The sequence below is a fragment of the Cygnus olor genome, chromosome 6 (assembly GCF_009769625.2).
Source record: "Cygnus olor isolate bCygOlo1 chromosome 6, bCygOlo1.pri.v2, whole genome shotgun sequence".
Taxonomy (NCBI): domain Eukaryota; kingdom Metazoa; phylum Chordata; class Aves; order Anseriformes; family Anatidae; genus Cygnus; species Cygnus olor.
In genome coordinates this window covers 36104280-36117070 of record NC_049174.1, presented here as the reverse complement: position 1 = coordinate 36117070, position 12791 = coordinate 36104280, and the positions used below count along the sequence as shown (strand labels likewise).

Below are 12791 nucleotides of genomic sequence, written 5' to 3'. Positions count from 1 at the left end.
ATACACTACATGCCATAAAATCCATGGTATGCTTGTGGCTGACCACACTAACCTAGCTGACTGCCTCTTCTGCTCCCATTCTACCGACTTACTCATCTCAATGTTGAAAAGAAAGCACATGACAATACCATTGGAAGGGGAAACTGCGCTGCGTCTAGGGCTACGGGTTGGGAAATTAAGACTTTCAATTCTGATTTTGTTTATTTATTTATTTTACATATTGAGAACAAAAACCCAACATTCTAGCTATTATTTTTAATATATGATGCACAATATTAACAAAAGAATGCAAATCTTTGGTTGCCAAAAAAAATTAGTGTTCCCATCAGGTTCCATCACCAGGCTCGCATTTACTAATCAGTGTTTGGGTACCATAGGTTTTTGTTTGTTTGTTTGTTTTTCTGCCCCTCTGGAAAAAGAAGGGTAAGATGTGGAAATGAAAATTCTTTTGAAAGCAAAAAATGTTCTGTCTTAAAATAGACATTGAAACGCAGAGGCAAAAGGGAAGAGCCCACACCAGTAACATGCACATATTAATTGATTCCCCAACTACTGTGGGCTCAATTACAGTATTTGTTGTCAGAGTTTTAAAGCTTGGAAAAATCAAAAAAAAAAAAAAAAATCTTGGCTACAGCTTGGCATATGCAGGTCTTAACCCAGAAACAAGCTGTTTTATAATTATTTCTGAAAATTGCTTCAGTCCATTTTATTTTCTGTGCTTGCCTGGGAAGTGTGAAACGGAAAGAAAAACCTATTTTTGACTCGAGGCTTTCAAGACATTTTGGTTCTCAGCTAGCAAGTAACCCAGTTTGAGCCTGATATTTCCGAGATGAACTTTGGACCGCTCTGCTGGCTTCGCACTAAGGCTGGCTACATGCGTAACTGCTCGCGGAAGCGAGGAAGGCTTTGCTGCCTGGGCTGTACGTGATCGCACAGACTGGCAAAAGCAGAATGTCACCAAGGCAGAGGGTGGCTCCAAGGTTAGGTCCTACCCAAGACACGTTCACGTCTTTCTAGGCATACTCACATATGTCTTAAAAATGCAATCAATAACCTCCTAAAACTTCTAAAAATTCACAAGATGGCAAGACATAATGGGAAACCACAGCAATGCAAATGCACGAGAAATTAAGGATACACAAACAAGGAAAACAGTCCTTGTTGTAATATTAAAAATAAAGCAGGCAACGATCCTGTTGGACCTTCACATTTGTAGCTGCTCTCTGGAAGCTGGCAGCTGACAGAGGACCTGCTCTCCTCTGCCCACGGAGCCTTTGGCAGCCGCAAGGCTGGGGCTGCTGGCTGCCTTTGAAATGGATATGTCGGGTCAGTGGGAACGCTGGGGTATTTCTGAATGGGGAGTTTATTTCTTTAAAATAATAATAATAACAAAAAAATAAGCTGTTAAAAAGAGCTGCTTTTCTTCCCTCAGCCACCACTTCCCCCCCACCCATAAACCAACTCCCCCTTCTAAAACCACCCAGCCCATTTGTGCTGACCCAGCGGGTCTGCTCCAAAGGCAGCTCCGGTCCCGAGGCAGAGCCAGCCGGAAAACCGCCCTGGTTCCTCATAGCCCAGGCTCAGACATATGGTCCCAGCAAGCTCACATAATCAGCAATAGTTAAAAAAAATAAAAATATTAAAAAAAAAAAAATCCCGAGATTTTGCTCCTCTTTTCTCATAGTTCATTGATAAAGAACATGTCAGCAGAGTTGAAGAATCCTGCTGGTTAAAGGTATCATCCTTCGCTGCTCATATGGTCTGGGCTCTTACTTGTCAATTAGATTAATCCAAGCCATTTTAGAACAATAAATATAAGTACAGATGGAATATAAGCATATTGAAGATTACTGTTTTTGACGGCTGTTGTTTATTAAATCAAAAATAATGTTGCAATGAGGATTTTGTTGATATTTCAAATGGAAAGGAAAAGTAAATAGGAATCAGATACTCCTTAAGAAAAAAACAACCCTCCAAAACAGCCCATGGGTAATAAAAAGGCAATGATTTTTCTTACAATGCCACCTATGAGCTACCTTTAGAGAGGGGATATGGCACCTATAAACTCAAAACACTAGGTATGTTGAAATCCATAAAATTTCCAATTACTGCTTCAGGATTTATTGTGCACATATGGAAAATAATACTTGTAAAAGAGAAAGGGGTTTGTGCCTGGTGCTGTCAATACTGTGAAGGATGGGGTGATTATAAAGCAAATTAACAATACTTTTAAATGTGCATTCACTTATCTTTCCAATTAAATCCTTGTTAAACAACTGCACAGACAGTAATGGTGCTTCTGCAAAGCACTGATCAAGACAGTTTTATTGTAATTTTTACTCTGTAACAATTAATCAAGTAGGCATTTTCTTTATTATTAAATTATTTAGTTAATAAATATTTGCAATCAGTTCACATATTTGTGGTTTACATTTTACTTTTAATTTCTCTTAAACCAAATTTTATTCCAGGATACTCATATAGAAGAAACAGCAGAAAAATTTTAATCCTTTTTGCCAAAATGTTTTTGTTAACCCCAGGTGGGGTCAGGGAAAGAGTAAATTCACCTTTTCCCCCATGGTGTAGTTAGAAATTCAGATAGTTGTCTTTTCACATATTTTCTATATTCCATAAGAAACGTGCCTCTCTCCAGTAACAATATCTAGCCTCTGTAAAAATCCATGTTTCCTCTCTTTGGTACATAAGTATAGTAACTGAGCAGTAAAAACACAGTAATTGACCTTTGGATGCTACGCAGTGTTTTGCAGTTAACGCACAAGGTATTGCAAATGAAATAACGGGATGCAAAGGTCATCTGTACTGCAAATACCAAGCATTTTGCAAACAAAGCATTGGATATAAAGACAATTAGGAACTCTCTTGTATTATGTATGAACCAACACTTGCTGAATGAACCAATAAGCATTGAAATTTGTATTTCTATGGTTAGTTTCCCTGAACATATATGCATTAGGATAGAATCTCAGTGTTTCAGCAATGTCTTATGAACCCTTTATAGCTCCATTTTTTTCAGTTAATTTAGTACTCATGAAAATTGCTTGTTTGACAGTCCTAGAAATTGAATGCCTTTCCAGCTACCCAGCAGACTAGTGCAGGAAGCATAAAGAACTAAGTTTCTGTCTCCTCATTCAGCAAGGGTCTCTGGTCTTCAAACGTGGAGGGCAACGGAGGGTTTGCTGGGACAGAGATGTGGGACAGCAAACTACAGGGTTTAATGCAAGGAAAGCCTTACCTCATTATATCACCATGTGCATCAACATGACAGCTTAGATCAGAGCAGGGAGCGGGCCACAGATTCACACTCTTACATACTGACACCCTTATGGATGAGCTCTGTTTTTTTTTTTCTTTTTTTTTCTTTCTTTCTTCTCTGAGGCATTTTTGCACCACCATTAGCATTTCTGATCAGGTCAGAAGCTTGATTTTGAAAGGCACCTTCCAGCTGTCCCCTCTTTCATATTGTGTTGCCACCCTAATTACAGATCTGCTCCTGGGGGCCCCAATGAGCCCTGAACAGCCCCACCTGGGCTCTCCCCACCCTTTGGGCCAAGGCAATCCATATTTTCAGTAGCCTCCTTATACCCTGGAAATGCCACCATGTTCTACATGGCTTAACAGACCTATTTATGATCATGTACCCCTTCTAGAGGTGTCAGTTAGCCCTATAAATATCTGAAATGGCTTTAACTTACTAGATGGTGCTAAAAATCAGCAACAGTCCTACAGATTTTTCATTAAATTCCCAAAGAATTACTAAGTACTACTAATATATACATGTGATATTCCTGAAGTTGCAGCTATTAGACTTAATATTATGAAAAGTATAAGAATGGACATCTCTGACTAATGTCTGTGACTATTATACAAGCCTTTGCCATAGGTTCACAGCTAGAAATATTAAATTACTCCTAATTCAGTTTCTAAAAACACAATTCTTTCAGCACTTTTAGACAAAGTATGAATGTCTTGATGTCACTAGTGGTCCAAACAGCTCGCACTGCCTTGATTCACTGATTTGAAAATGATGACTTAGAGTTTCAAAAGTGCTGAGAGATGTTATAGCTTGGTCCTCTTATGATCAACTGATCTTTTCGGCTCTTAATGGGAAAATAAATCATAGACAAAAGATAATCCTGTTGCACAGAAGCAAAAAAGGTGTGATATCAATAGACTTTTATAGAAAAAGAAAACTCTGTGAAAGGGACAAAGTAAATAAGGTAGTTTGTTCTGCTGATGTTCCTGTTGTCAAGGTCAAAGCTCTCTTCAAGAGCTGCCTACTTCAAGAAATGAGAATGAAACGAAGTATATTCAGAGAATTTAAAAGTGGAAAAGATATGGAGCATTTTTTTTTTTCTTTATTGCAAACCCCTTCCCACCCCAGAAATATAGAATTTCAAGGTTCCTTTTAGATTTTCACTGTTCCTTTTTTTCTTCTTTAATGATAAAGCTGTCAATTGTTAGTTTGTTTTCCTTTCATATTCACCAGTTTTCTTAGTTCATTTTTGATGCTGCAGATGACATTAACTGTATAGAAAAAGGAGCCAAATAAAGCTCTGCTATATTCTAATTAATGACTATTCTAATAAAAAGTACTTTGATATGGCAGCCAGCCTAGAGTCTCTTCTATGATCTTTAATTTTCAATATGATACATATTATTTATATCCTATAAATGTAGGTGTAACACAATAGCAGAGCAAGCAGGAAGAAACAGCCCATTAAGTATTTGGCCTGTATAAGAACTGATTGCACAGTCAATCTCTGCAATGTAAATAGGCTTTTTTAGAACATTTGTTTGCATTTATAATTAAATTAGACTTTCACTAAAATGAAGGATCTCTATTGGAATGTTAACCAGAAAGTCTTATTTAAAAATACTGCTTTCCTAGTAACTTTTGTGAGTCCATGGAACAGTATCTGAAATTCGTGCTGTCACACTTGGGGGGACACCAGGTGGAGACCACTACTGCCCTTCCAAGCACACACTAAAGTAAATCCTGTTCCCCTGATGTGCCCACGGTGTTTTTTGCAGGTACAGGGAGCTCCTGAGCCATGGCTATTCCCCCAGAGGAAAGCTGATTAGATCCCCTCCTCACTCCACTCCACACCCCTTTTTGTTGCCTAACCAACTCTCTGCACCTACAACTTCCCTGCTGCTGCCTGATGGGCCTGCTAGGTAATCTGTGGATCTGGCTGTTCTGAAATCCATTTAGGGATTAGGAGGGACCATGAAGTGGGTATATATCTTCCAGTCAGCAGCCTGGAAGTCAGGATAATATTAGCAGGATGCTAAAACACACACACACACACACACACACAAGCATCCACAACTGTAGAGCCACACCGTGAGTTAATGGGCTGTTCCCTGCCTGTAGCTTCCTACCTAGCAGAGAAAAGGGATGTTATTTAAACAAATGAAACAGCGATCTGCAATTTTAAAGCCATTCTTCGTGCCTGAATTACTTTGTGAAGGTTCTGATTAGCAACTGTTAGATTATTCTTTGGGGGCTGAAATGCTGGATTCTCTCCTTTCCCTTCACGTGGTGTTGGTGTCACCCCTGAGGAATGCAAATGTGGCATTAGGGTTTATAGCAGAGCGTCTTTGGTACGTCTGCAAGCATCTACCTGAATAAAGGCTAACTTCAGACCTGGCCAGATATTTGCATATCTGAGATTTTAACGGACATGGCTGGATAATTTCACCTCCCACTGAAAATTTATTTCATTATGATACAATATGCATGACTGCTGTAGTTGTATCAACAAAGACTAATACAAGAAACAATAATTGTCACAACAGATAACATGATAACATAGTGCTCCAACAGCACTATTTCTCTTTGAATTTTCTTTGGTCACTCAACAGTCAGGTTTACTGCAGGTGCCCTAAGTAGCCAGTGTCAGAGTGGATTTAATGTACCATTAACTTCACCTACATATATTCATTTTTCACAGTGGTATAAACCAGAAGAAAAAGGTGCCTGGTACCTCTGTGCTGCAAAAAGCCAGCTTAGACTTCTGTCTAGCTTTGCAGTATCAGCCCATCTGTTTTAGGTGAAAACTTGAGCAGTAATGTTAACCTCAAGTACGTTAACCTTTGGATGCCATGAGACATGATAGACAGGACCATTATTTTTATGGCACATTTTTTCCTGAGCAAAGATCCTGGGGAGCGAAGAAGGATAGAAAATCCTGGGTTTGCCTCTCCGTCTCCAAACAAAATACAGTGCACAGTCACTTGGAAGCCAAGGCAGACTACATTATCGACACACAAATACCCAACAGCCATAAATCTAAGGGAACCCAAGTAACGAGTCAAAACCATGAGCCTGATGATTTATTCAGTCTCACTGAATTTACTGGCATAAATACTGATTCCTCATAAAGCAGCTTCCAGGTTCAGCTGAAGACAAGACTGGTCTGGAGCAGCTGAGAAGGTTGCAAACAGATACTGTTCCCCTGAAACCTTCATTAGAGCTGTAAATGTAGGCTTGAAGGTGGGAGTATTCTTATGTGACACCACAAATATTATGAGAATTTTTGAGTCAAAAGCCTTAGTTTATACATAACACAAAATCAATTGAGGAAGTTGTGTTCCAACAATTACCAGCTACAAACAAACAAACAAAACCACATACACTGCACAGTATTTAGCAGTTCCAGTAATAGTTTTCAGGTAACCATGAAAGAGTGAAGAAAAAGTAGGATAAAAAGTTGCAGCAGCTTTGCATTTATTCTTGATTAATCCAAGAGCATAAAGTTTTGAACACAATTTAAGATTTTTTTTTCTTCCAAATTTCTGAAAAGCTTAATTTGTTTTTCTCATTAAGTGGGATCAGGAGGTTCACTGTCATCAATGGTATTTGCTAAGCTATTAAATGCGAATATGTTTAGTCTTTGCCAAGAGTAGTTCACTGTTCAGAGAGGTCAATGTATTTGTCATGTATCCTAATGAGCTACCAATATCAGCTTCCACACCTGTAACAGTATCTATTGATCAATGTTAGATTCCTTTAGCTACATCTGTGTACATGTGTACATATGTACATTATATGCGGAATCTGGGGCAATACGTTCATTAAACAAAACCATAACAGAATGGTTGGTTCTAATTCTGGTTCTCAAGTTCCCCAAATGTTCACCTTTTTTCTTCTCATTTCCTGGGATCAAATCTTTGCCTTATTGAAATCAGAGGTAAATCTTCCACTGATTCTGTCAGAGCTGGGACTTTAGTTTTAGTATTCCCTTTTCAGTTCCTTTCAGCACCTTTTTCTCTTTGTCTGTTTTCCTTTGGATCCCTGTTCTATTTTTAGTTTTGTTTAACTTTCAACATCCAAACAATCTGCTATTTTTCCTTTTATTCTTTTTTTTTTCTCACTTTGATTCTTTGGTTTTCTACATATGCTTTGTTTTTGCCACCTTATTTCATTTATCCATTTCCTCCTTTTTTCTGTTTGTTTCTCATCTCCTGTTTAACTACTATTTTCCTCTGCTTACTGTGCTGTTTTTCCTCTCTCCTAACTGACATTTCCCTCTGTGCAATATCTTTCTACCTTCCCTTTCCTCTCTTTTCCAAAACACAGCTCATCATTCTATGCCACTAATGTATAGCAGATTCTGAAATTCTGTCATCTGAGACAGTTAAATACTAAACAAAACATTACCAGGGTGGAGGAATCACTTACCCTGATTGACAACAAATCGTAACTTCTGTATTGTTGCCAGATTGCCGCTAACTCTGTATATTCCATCAACTTCTAGACCTGAAAGAGAAACACATATTTCATTTTAGATCATATAAGTATTTTTCTTTGTATGTCTGTCAAGAAGCCAGAAGCACCCTAACAAGTATGAAGAAGTGCAGTGTAGTGAATGACTGAAAAATAATCCACCTGACAAAAACTGAAGTGCCTCTTGCCTGATTACAACAACAATGAAAAATAAAAGTGGTGGATTAGCTTAAGTGAATACAAAATACCTGACTGTAATTATCTTGTAATTCTGTCAGCAGAATACGATTCTGCAAAGGTATTTGAGTGTGACGGGAAAGGAAGAGTGAATTAACTCTTGTGTTCATAGAGAAGGGCTGTTTGGGATACGCACGACAGTATGTTAGCCCTGCTGAAATGCTGGGTGCTTCCACTAATAGCTTGTATCAATAGGGGAAGCTTCTCAGTCTGGGGCCTGGGTTTTTCAGATGTGAATTTCTGAGGCTGTGACCTTCTGAAATAAAGTGGTGAGATGCCCACTCTGAAATCATGACGTGTGTGAGACTATACACAACTAAAGCTTCTCTACTACATTCTTCATAGCAGATCAGACAAGTTTGAAGCTGAAATTAAATATCCCAAATAGCATATGCCCCGGAGTGCATTTCTTCATTAATATAGGCCATCCTTTTCAAGGACAACCTGACAGTCTTGTTTCTCCCTGCATATCTACTCAAGGTTTATCTTCTAGGTGAAACTAGATGTCATACTCCCTTTTGTGACATATTATCTCCTACAGCAAGCTCTGCTGATATGACTGTTTAAAATAGCAGTTCCAGCCCCGGTTGCATAGCTGTAGCATTTCAAAGCACATGGGAACTGCTCTCCTTTCCTTGGGGAATTAGCTATTGTGCAAACAATGACCGAATCTGCATGCTTAAAAATTGAAAACACAAAACTGTACATTGTCATTCCATATTTAAGACTTGCAAGTAAACAAGAAGCTAAGAGAATCTACACCAAACAATTTTTTTTAAGGCTACTCATCACTTGGAACACAAGTTTTAATTAGCTTTGGCAAACAATTTCAGAGAAAGCCTTTCTCCTGGAAAATGTTAATTTGTCAAAACAAAATATTTTCAAGAAATATTTCAGTTCTGACAGTGTGTCTAGTGGGAATTTTTCCTTTTCTAATTCAGGGTGAGGAAAAAGGAAAAATGGAAAGTATAGGAAAAAGTGAAAACAAGTCAAAAAGCAACTCAGAAGCCCAGTTGTAATTACACTTAAACAGGAGGGAGCTGAAGTTCAAGTCCTCATTTCAAAGATATTTGCATCATGCCTTGGCAGATGAGTGCCCCAAGCAGCAGCGTCCAATGTTTGGAGGTAATGTCACTATCTTGAGGCTTTTTAAAAGATTTAATTTTACTTTTGATTCAGACAGAAACAAATTACTGTTGCTTTTTGTTTGTTTGTTTGTTTTTCTCTCTGTAAAATACAGTTCTTATTTTACGTCTACCCTGCTAGGAACTTTCTGATTTGGTTTACAAGAAATAATCTATTTTAAAGAAGAATAACAATTCCATATTATACATTGGTTATCTATTCCTCTTATTAGACAATTTTCTACCCTGCACCTGTGGGTATCCTGCAACATAATACTGAAAGTGAAGATTCATTTCAGGACGATCCCCTTTGGTTACAGAGGAATAAAGAATAAGTTTAAGAGAAATCAAAAAGGATTTGCCAATCAAGAACACTTGGAAGTTATCCATCAACTGGATATATAACATATAAACAAATGGAAATTACTAAAATGTTTAAATAATGCAATTTTATCCTAAAACTGAGGAGATTCATTCTGTCTTAGAAAGGGGAAAGTGAGAGAGAAAGAGTAGTTCCTTGTTTAGGAATATGGGACTCCTGTTGGTAACAGATTAAGAATTGCATCATGTAAATTGAAGTCTAAACCAAAAAGTAAAGAGGAAAAATAAAACAAACAAACAAAAAGCCCCAAAACAGAATGTTAACTTTTGTTTGGATTTAACTCGACTCAGTTCTCAACCTTTTGGGATATGTGGGAGTGAAAGCAATACATGTCACTTTGGGTGAAATAGCAGTGTCTTGCATTAATAGCATCAATTTGGAACAGCTCAACCCCCTCAGTATGAAACTACATAAATTATCCAGATTGAGTGAAAATGACAAACTATGTTGTAAATTGGAGGATATTACATCTTGCAAAGTGATGTGGAGTATATAAGTGAATTATTATTGTTATAAATTTACTTTGGTCCAGAAATGAGCTCTGATTAGCATTTCATTTGGACACTATACAATATGGCAGGGAGAAAAAAAATCCAAGAATATCAAGCCAATTATAGTGTTCACGTGCCATCAACTTTCTGCTCCAAGAACTTTGAAAGTTAAGCCAAACCAAACCAATGTAAATTGGTGGATTTGGACATCCTTTTCATGACCACATTATCTTCGCTGGATTGTTAACAACTTATTTTGGAAATCCAATTAGGCACAAAAAAGAGAGAGGGAGAGAGAAAGAAAGAGATGTCTTTACAGTTCTAATGTCCTGATTTTGTGAGCAATTTTCAAAGCAAATTCACTTTTAAGGGCACCTCTATCAAGAATAAAAACATCACTGCACTGCTGTCAGTGTTTCTTCACGGCAGGCTATAAATACTTAGGGAACAAGATGAAACAAAAGTTGTTCAGAGTTTCCTATCTGGTGCTGGCGTTCAAGTATAGCGGTAAAGAACATTTCAGGAAAAATATTCATTTTAATAAAGTCCAACTGCTTCCTCACTGTAGGCTGACCTTCTTGTGCTTTGGAGTGTGTTTTATCAGAAATGAATTACTGGATTTTGCCCTGGAGGGGAAGAATTACCTTATTTGCTTTATATCCTAAGCTCCAACTTTGTTTTTGTTTGTTTTAATGAGGAACCTGAGAATAGCATGGGCCTGCAATTACAAATGGCAGCCAAAAACTTGATAAAGAATTCAATGTTTCCATCCTTCTAAATTTTGTAAAGGTATAAGAAATGTAGGAAAATGACATATTCAAGAATACATCACTTTACCACCCTAACTATAGGCAAGGTTCAGCTTTCATTATAAATTCACACGGGCTTACCCGATAAGAAAGTTAACAGGCAGCCAAATTCAGGTTTGGTAGGAATTCATGAACAATCAACATGATATACACTCTGCAGAACTGCACTGAAGGTCTTAGAAGAACTTTTAGTTAACAATATTCCTTGCACTCCTGCTTTTAGCCAAAGTGGAAACAACCATGCAAGTAGGTCAGTGCCAACTCCAGTAGCAGTTCGAGCTGGAACCAGGCAGTGCAGAAAAAACACTAAAAACCCAGGCAAAGGAAGAGTTTAGGTGATATCCAAACAAAAGTTGTAAAATGTTAGGCTTTGATACAGGTTGAAGTTGTTCTGATGCTTTATGAACTGGCTTAAATGAAATGCTCTCATTAATTCTGTTTTGGTGCAGAGAATGAATCCCTCTCCCAAATCACACTGCGTTCTGCCTAAGCTTAATGAATGTTTGACAACATCTTAAAATTGAACATATAACAGGAAATTCGGGGGGATGAGGGGAAAGTGGTTGGGGTGTTCGTTACATAGATATTTTTTTCTCTGTTTGTTTTTTTAACAAGATTTAGAACTTGAAACATATCATCTTAAATGATAGGAGGTAACTTCCTGCATAGAAACCCATGAAACTTTTACAATTAATGCATCCTGAAGTAGGTGTGGTCCCCAGGCCTGTTAGGAGTTTTATAAAAGAAACCATCGTGCTGGATTCAACAACAAAGTGAAGTACAAACTTGAAAAAAGGCATTCTTTAGTTAGTCCTTTCATTTAAAATCAGTTATGTTCAGGGCAAAAATATTGTATTTCAAAGGAGCCTATTATGCCTTCCCATAAACAGAAAGATCATACGTTTTAAAACTAAAGTATCATTATGTAATCAAGCTGTTGTATTATAAACTATTTTGTGGGCTCAGATGCCCAGGGCTATCTTTACAAATATTTCAGAGGTCATTATCAGGGTATGTTCTCCCTAAAACTATAATTCTTTCCTCCTGTTTTCATATACATCTTACCATAAATACCTGAGTTATAAACATTTTTTTTTTTAAAGTTTACTAAGGGCACAGAAATGAGGCATGAAGTCATTTAAAGAGGCAGAAGTGTGTGAATGCAGCAAACACACCAATGGCAAGCTGATGTGACTGATGAGAAAAACACCACAAAACAGCATGCAACAAAAGTAGTTTTACAAAAGATCAATACTTCTATGCCATTAGAAGGAAAATCACGATGAGTACTAATGAATAAATTCAACATATTAAAATTCAGCACTGAAAGCACTGCATCTAGATTAGGGTACAAAAGGTACCTGGGCTTTCGGGTGAATATAGGATACATTTATTTATTTATTTATTTTGTCTGACACAATGGAAATCAGAGATGAAAATGATGAGAACAACAAACCAAGCCTGCATTACACCACAAAGACAGTAAGATCATGAAGGCATTAGCAGCACACACATGGAATTTATTGCATGTACAATGAGGTGCGATGCAGAGGTGGTGTGAGCAGAAGATGGTTGAACCAGCAAACCTGATACACAGCTCAGGTTGAAACGAGCACCTGCTTTGTTTGAACACGAGACTATTTGTGCTCAGTGGGGCTTTCAGCGCTGGTGACATCTCTATCCTGCTTTTTGGGGTCGTGCTGTGTGGAGTTAAGCGTGTCCTTAAACTCCTGAACAGTGGGGCTGGAGACGGACACCAGGATTTGCTCTGTTCTGCTGGAATGAAATCGTAACCACCCTTCGTGTGGGTGCCATACAATTGCCAAGCTAGACAGCTCCACCAGCCAGACAAGAACAAACAAACCTAGGAGACTGAACAGCAGGTGATATTGGAAGTCACTCTGAAGGACAGAGAGATAATTGCTGTCATAAAAAAAATACAGTTTTCACTTACCAGTGATCATAATATCCACGTGTTTTTCATTTGCAAATAAAATA

The 12791-nt window shown here is 37.8% G+C and overlaps 1 protein-coding gene across 5 annotated transcripts in view; it reads right to left on the bottom strand.

The window, feature by feature from the left end:
• ARHGAP15 (Rho GTPase activating protein 15) overlaps window positions 1–12791 on the bottom strand; it is a 332536-nt gene that overhangs the window by 98186 nt on the left and 221559 nt on the right. For all 5 annotated transcript variants that reach the window (XM_040560622.1, XM_040560623.1, XM_040560624.1 and 2 more), the window contains one exon: window positions 7706–7783. In XM_040560622.1, the coding sequence (XP_040416556.1) occupies window positions 7706–7783 (78 nt within the window). The remainder of the gene's footprint in view (window positions 1–7705; window positions 7784–12791) is intronic.